This window comes from Enhydra lutris, unplaced genomic scaffold (assembly GCF_002288905.1).
Source record: "Enhydra lutris kenyoni isolate GAN:26980312 unplaced genomic scaffold, ASM228890v2 scaffoldscaffold20, whole genome shotgun sequence".
Classification (NCBI taxonomy): domain Eukaryota; kingdom Metazoa; phylum Chordata; class Mammalia; order Carnivora; family Mustelidae; genus Enhydra; species Enhydra lutris.
This window is the reverse complement of record NW_019154104.1, coordinates 33,546,027-33,552,667: the sequence shown is the minus strand read 5'-3', so window position 1 is coordinate 33,552,667 and position 6,641 is coordinate 33,546,027. Positions and strand designations below refer to the sequence as shown.

Here is a 6,641-nt window from a genome sequence, read left to right as displayed (position 1 = left end):
CTTTGGCCACCTACGCCCTGCCCTCCCCACCCCCCAGTGCCAGGCCATGAGCTGTTTCCTGAGACTGACCCCTCCCCACCTTGGGGACAGGACCCGCCCCCACTGGAGGCCAGTCCACAGGTGTCTGGAGCATCTGGGGTTGGCACAAGGGCTTGCTGTCCCAGATTCACACCCATCTCCCAACCAGAGACCAAGCTCGGCCCCCATCCTCAAATCTTTTATTGACAGCCGGGCTCAGCAGGTAAGTGGGAGCCGTGTGAGGGTGTCAGACAAGCGCTTGCAAGGCCTTGTGGGAGGCAAGCGGCGGGCTCCTGGCAGGGACGCCCTAGGTCTGCCCGAAGGTCACCGTGAAGAGCGTGGCTGTGGCCATCACCGGCAAGGGAAGCGGAAATAGCACTGGGGGCGGGCCTGGGGCAGCAGGAGGGGGAGAGTGGGATGGCCGCCTCAGAGAGACCCACCCGGGGCCACAGAGGCACACATACGAGACACACACGGGGACACGTGGGTCCTTGAGGACACAAAAGAGCATAAAGGGCATGGGTGGGGGCGGGTACAAAGGCAGACACAGCGGGAGAAGTGGGGACGGGCAGGCGGACAGCGCAGCGGGTCTCCTCCCCCATGACACTCAGGCCCCAGACTTGCAGCGCAGGACAGGCCGGGCGGCACGGGGCAGCTGGTTGCTGACGACGCCCAGGAGGCGGATGGGCACACGACCCCCAGAGGGGCTGCGGCTCTAGGGTTGGACTTTGCCCTCTGGGTCTCTGTCGTAGATGTAGCTACCCACGGCCCCGGTGTTCACTCCTGCGGAGAGAGGCAGCAGAGTGGCACGGGGCCGCGGGGAGCAGAGCACCCAGACCCCAGCCCTTGGGGCCACACTCACCCTTGGGTCCGAAGAGAATCCCGTAGCAGGGCTTGTGGCAGTAGGGCTGGCCGTCGTGCTGGGGCAGAGCGAGGAGTGAGCGCGCACTCCAGCCCTCCTACCCCCAACACCCCTGCCCCATGACAGCCTCCCCCCCCCCCGAGCCCCCCCCCCCCCCCCGCCGGGCGGAGAGGGCGGGGCCTCCGCGCACCTCCGTCGGGCCACCAGGGGGGGCAGCACCCACCGGCGGGTCCGCGCACCGCCCCCCCACCCCCCCACCCCCGCCCCAAGGCAGCCGCCCGCCGCCCGCCGCCCTCACCTCCGCGTGCCCGCCCGGAGTCAGCGTCTTCCCACAGCGCCCACAGCGCAGGCACGGGCGGTGCCAGTCCTTGCCCAGAGAGGTCACCTTCTCGGCTGGGAAGAAGGGGAGATGGTGAAGCTGGGGACCCTCCCGGGCACCCCCCCTGCCCCCTGGGCAGCCGCTGGGCGGAGTCACTCACCAAAGTAGACCCTCTTGTTGCAGCCGGGACACACGTTGGGCTCCCCCGTGAAGGTGGTGACGCTGGAGGCTGGGGGGAAACCGCGCGTCACGCCAGCCGTCGGGGCAGGGCCGCCAGGACCCCCTCCCTCCACCCCCAGCGAGCCCGGCGCACCTCTGCTGGGCCCCTTGGGCGGGCCGCCGGCCTTGCGCTCCTCAGCCCGGGCCACGGGCACCTGGACGGGGCCCGTGACCTGAGGTCCCTCGGCAGGAGGCTTCTCGTAGATGTAGGAGCCAGCGCCCCCGATGTTCACACCTGGAGGGACCCGCTGCTGTAGGGGGTGGCCTCACCCACCCCAGCCCTCACAGTACACCCAGCTTCTCAGAAAAGGGCCCTCCACGGCCCACTTGATAGGGTCAGGACCCCTCCCACCCAGAGGGTGCCAGCCAGGCCGGGCAGATTTCTGGGAAGGGAGTGGAGGAGGCCGGAAGTTCAAGGTGGAAGGGACTGCCCACGAGAGTGGGCAGGGCGAGAAGGGGCCAGGGGGCCGTGGGGGTCCAGGGTGTGGGCTGGCCACCCCTCCCAGTGCTGGAACAGTCCACAGGCCCCGGAGGGGGACTCAAGCTCACCTTTGGGTCCAAAGAGCGTGGCATAGCAGGGTTTGTGACAGAACGGCTTCCCGTCATGCTGGGCAGAGGGGCACAGAGTGAGGTCTGGCCCAAGGTGTGGAGAGCCGAGCTGCCTCCAGCCCTGCCCGCGCCCCTCCGCCCCCACCCCCGGGGAGGTGGCTCACCTCGGCGTGGCCCCCAGGGGTCAGCGTCTTGCTGCAGCGCTCACACTTGAGACAGAACTTGTGCCAGTCCTTGCCCAGAGAGCTCACCTTCTCAGCTGGGGGCACGAGGGGAAGTCAGGGCCCACAGCCCTCCCGTGGCAGCCTCCTCCCCCTCCATTCGCCCCACCCAGGAACCGCCAGACCCCACTGAATGCCTTCTGCCCCTCAGGGCCCCTGCTCTCCTGCTGGGCCTTGGTCACCTGGTCCCACCCCAAGGCTCACTCTCGGAACGGGGTCCCCGGTCGAGCACCTGTTAGGCCTCTTGGCATCCCAGCAGGCCCTCCCGCAGACACCCGCTCCGCACTCACACACCTAGGCCTCCCACAGACTCCTGAGCCTCCTAATTGGGCCCTGAAGGAGGTGGCTGAGCTGGCGGCTGAAGGGAATGGGGAGGGGGTGCTGAGCCTCCAGACCCCCTGTGGGGAGGCCAGTGCCGTCCCCCTCACGGCATGGGACAGAATGCCTACCTGTCTATAATTGGTTTCCTCAGGATAAGGCCCGGGAACCCCCACCCGGTGGCCTCCAGCTGCTGCGCTGACACTCAGGGTCAGAGGACAGCTGCTAGGGGCCCAGTCATCACCCCCCAACCCCCCATCCCTCCCCTGCCCACTGGGCCACCTCCTAATGGACGGAAGTGTGGGGGCCTCCCCAGGAGAGCAGGCAGGAAAAGGGCGGTGGAGGAGAGGGCAGGAAGAAAGGCCAGAGCCAAGCCGGAATTCCGTAGGGAAGGGTCTGAGCAGAAGCGTCAGGGAAGAGGTGGTCAGGCAGGCTGGGCCCCTGCCACGCTGGCAGAGCCCCAAGAGGTGGCCAAGGACCAGCAGATATCTTCTGGTCCCCTCACAGAGAGGCTGCAAGCCAGGCTTCCCCAAGGGCCTGGGCAGAGCGGGCAGCGAGGGTCTGGCTAGCTCACTCCCCAGTCCCAGAGGCCCATGGGTGCTGCTGCTGGTGGCCCCAGCTCCCCATGGCCCTGGCAGAACCTGCTGGGCCCAGCGAGGCCAGGGCCAGCGTCCAGGACCCCCTACCCCACACCTTCTTCCCAGAGGCAGCACAGGCTTAGATCCCTGTGGCCACTCTACTCAAGGATGCAGAGACAGGCTGGTCAGCCCCCGTCCTGTGTCCACGGCAGGCATGGGTCCTCTGGCAGCCGCACACTCCCTCCCAGGGCTCCTGCTGGCCAGCGGCGCCCATGGCAGCTGCAGCTCAGGGCCGCCAGAGTTGTGCTGCCCTGCCATGTGGGGGGGCAGGCGAGCGACCCTGAGGCCCACTGGCTGGGTAGATGGCCGCACATTACCAGCCCAGTTGGGGAGACAGAATTGATTGGGTCTGCTGTCCTGGAAGGGAGCTGGTTCCCAATTGGGCGGCACCATTGTTAAGGACACAAAAGCCAGGCATGCTGAGGTCACTCTGGGGTGTCCTGGCCCAGGTTCCACTCTGCTGGGGTGGGGAGAGGGTGTGCCTGATTGGGGGAGGGGCAGGATTCCAGCCCAAAGCCCCCCCCCCCCCCCCCCCCCCCCCCCCCCCGGACAGAAGCCAGCCCAGTCTGAGCTGCCTTTGTTTTCTGCTGGGAGCACCGACCGCCCAAGCAGGCAGAAGCAGGCAGAAGCGCTTTCCGGGCTGTCCACAGGACTGTCAGCCCCAGCCCTGGAGAGCCCTGAGCTGGCCTGGCTGGGGGCACACTCATGTGCAGTGGGGCTGGCAGGAAGACTCTAGCGCTGTCCCCCACCCTAAGCCTAGCAGGGATGAGCCCCCTCTGGGCTGGGGACGGAGGACGGGGCCAGCTCCTGGGGAGGCAGCCGGAAGCCTCTAGGCTTCAGGCCAGGCCAGAAGCACTCCAGGCCAAATCCAGTCCCTCTGCTCTGGGAACAGCAAACAACCGTCCACTCCTCCTCCCTCCCATCAGCAGGGTAGCCAAGTGGCTTCCTTCACCTTGGCCTGTCCCCATTCCAGACCCTGACCCCTGCTCCCACAGTGACCAGGGAAGGGTCCCCTTCCTGCCCCCACCCTTCTGACACTGTGTCAGTCCGTAAGGGTGTTAGCAGGAGTATCAGGGGACAGAGTCGGGAGAGGGTCAGCCAAGAGAAGAGAGTGGCTGAGTGAGCCAGACACCAGGGCGTGGGGCCCGGGGTGGGGGGGTGGGGGGGGTGAGCGCCCCAGGGCCGCATCCGCAGAGACCTACTGCCCCCTCCAGTCCGGCCGTTGTGACCTTGAAGAGGCAGGGGCTCTCGGCCACTTGGGCTCCAGGGCCCTCTCTTGCTGGCGGGGCGCCGCTCCTCATCCCACCCTGCCCACAAGAAAGTCCTGGGGAAAACTCTCGCCAAGCCAGGGAGCACGTTGGGACACGCAGGAGTTAAGAGGCCAAGGTCGCCCCCGCATGGACCGAGTCCAGACAGAGCCCATATCTGGCCTGGCCGGGTGTGGGCAGAGGTCGAGGTGGAGGTTGAGGGGTGGTCACTGCTCCCGGCCACGCCGTCCCGGCCACGTGTCCGCGGCGCAGGGCCGGGAACAGCAGGAGCGCACGGGAGGCTCCCACGGCGTGCGCGCGCCCCGCCCCACACCGCCCCGCTCCGCGCCCGCGAACCCCCAACGTGACCCCCAAGCCCGCCGCATCCCGGGAAGACGCGCACCCCCGCCCGCCGCCCCGGGCGCCGCGGGGCTCGGGCGTGGCCGCCCCCCACCTCACCCAGCTCCGCCCTCCCGCCGCTCCCGCGTGGGCAGCGCGGCGGGCCGAGCTCGGGGTCGCGCATCCCGGGACCGCGCATCGCCGGGGCGGGGCGCGCGGCTCTGCGGCCGGGGACTGACCGCGAAGGGCGGCGGGCGCCGGTCCGGCCTCGCACTCACCGAAATACACGGTCTTGTCGCACTTGGGGCACTTGGAGGCCATGGTCGGTGCGCCCGTCGGCCCGCGCCCTCAGCCCGCGCCGGTCTCCGCGCCGCCGCCGCCGCGCCGCGCCCCGCCCCGCCCGCCCGCTGCCCGCGCACCCATTGGCTCCGCGGTCGGGGCGGGGCCTCGGGAGCCCGCTCCGCGGGTCCGGCCGGGGGCGCCGCGGGGGAGGGGGCGCACCTGCCGGGGCCGCGGGGGTGGCCTGACCCGCCTGGCGCCCCGACGCCGGTGCCTAGCCCGTGTCCATGGCGACGCCGGAGCCGGGGCGGGGCGGGGCGGGGGTCCGCGGTCCCCACGGTTCCGGGGCATTCCCGGCTGGAAGGGCCTCGGCCCGGAAGGCCGGCCCCTGGACACGCAGACGGACGCCGGGCTTCGGCGCCCGGTCCCCACCCCTGGGGGACCCCACCCACCCCGCCGCGCGCCCCCCGCCCCGCGTCCCTTTGTTGCTCGGTTTCCATAGCGACGGCCTAGCTGCAGGATTGGAGCCGGATTCCCGTCGGGCGCGGCCACCTGGCCGGGTCTGGGTCCTGCCCCGCCGCCCGCCCCCGCCTGACACAGTCGATCGTACTCGAGCCTCGGTGGGTGGAGGGCTGGGCGCCCCACACGTCCAGAAACAGCGGGAGAGAAACCGCTGGAAGCGGGAGAGGGGGAGGGCGCCAGGCCGTGGGGGAGACCCGGACGTGCCGCTGGCTGGCGCAGAAGGCACTGCCCCGAGCTCTCCACCCAGGGGCGGTAGGATGGGACAGAAGGCGGGGAGGACCCTGCGTGCTCGCGGTGCAGGCGCCGAGCCCCCAGTGGGCTGGCAGTGCCATCTGCCCGCGTCCCTCCCCACGGCTCCGGCGGAGTGCATCCTTCCTGGACCCGCTAGCTCAGGGTCCAGCGGGTCCAGAGCGCCAGCCTCCTGGCTTCAAAGCAGCAGGGCTAGGCAGCTGACAGGCACTCAGGGTCCTCTCCCAACCGGGGCGCTCCGGACCCCTCCACCCTGGAGCCGGAAGAACCTGGTCCTACCCACCCTGGAGTGGGGGGTCCAGGAGAAACCCCCCATCTCCTCCCTGAGGCTCTGCCTCCTGGTGAGCTCTTCCCTGGGCCTCCAGCCCAAATGACCCCACCCAGTCTGGGCAGCTCCCCCTGAGCACCCCTTCCTCTGCCTCAAGTACTGGCCAGGCTCCTGGGCCAGGTGTATTTGCATACTAGAGGAGTGAGCGAATCTGGGTCCCACAGCTCTCCAGAACCGGGACTTTCCCAGCCCCACCCTGGCCCAGCTCCCCGGGCCCCGCCCCCCAACCTACAGCCACTGCTGCTCCAGCGAGGACAACAGCCCAGAAACATGTGGTCCCTCCTCCGGCCTGACTGACCAGCCTGACCAGCCCCTTCCCATCCGCACCCTGACTCTGGCCCCTTGCCAGGCAAGGCAGGAGATGGGGGTGGGGAGGCCTCAGCAGTCCTCTCTCCCAGGGCTGGCGGGGTCCAGCGTTTGACACCCCACTCCTTGCTGAGGCTGGACCTCAGGTGTCTTCTGGAAGGTTGTGTGGGAGGAGCCTGGGCCCAGCCGTGCCGGGACAGTGACGGGGCAGTGACAGGGCAGAGTAA

At 69.6% G+C, this 6,641-nt stretch overlaps 1 protein-coding gene across 1 annotated transcript; it reads right to left on the bottom strand.

Moving 5' to 3' along the window:
- Positions 1-202: 202 nt before the first annotated feature.
- Positions 203-5,111, bottom strand: LOC111148536 (cysteine rich protein 2). Its single transcript, XM_022505170.1, has 8 exons — positions 5,009-5,111; positions 2,132-2,226; positions 1,968-2,025; positions 1,513-1,653; positions 1,360-1,428; positions 1,179-1,273; positions 881-938; positions 203-801 (listed from the first exon to the last, which is right to left on the bottom strand). Exons 1-8 carry the CDS (start codon positions 5,049-5,051, stop codon positions 734-736), a joined length of 627 nt encoding a protein of 208 aa, XP_022360878.1. The 5' UTR covers positions 5,052-5,111; the 3' UTR covers positions 203-733.
- Between the last annotated feature and the right edge of the window lie 1,530 nt (positions 5,112-6,641).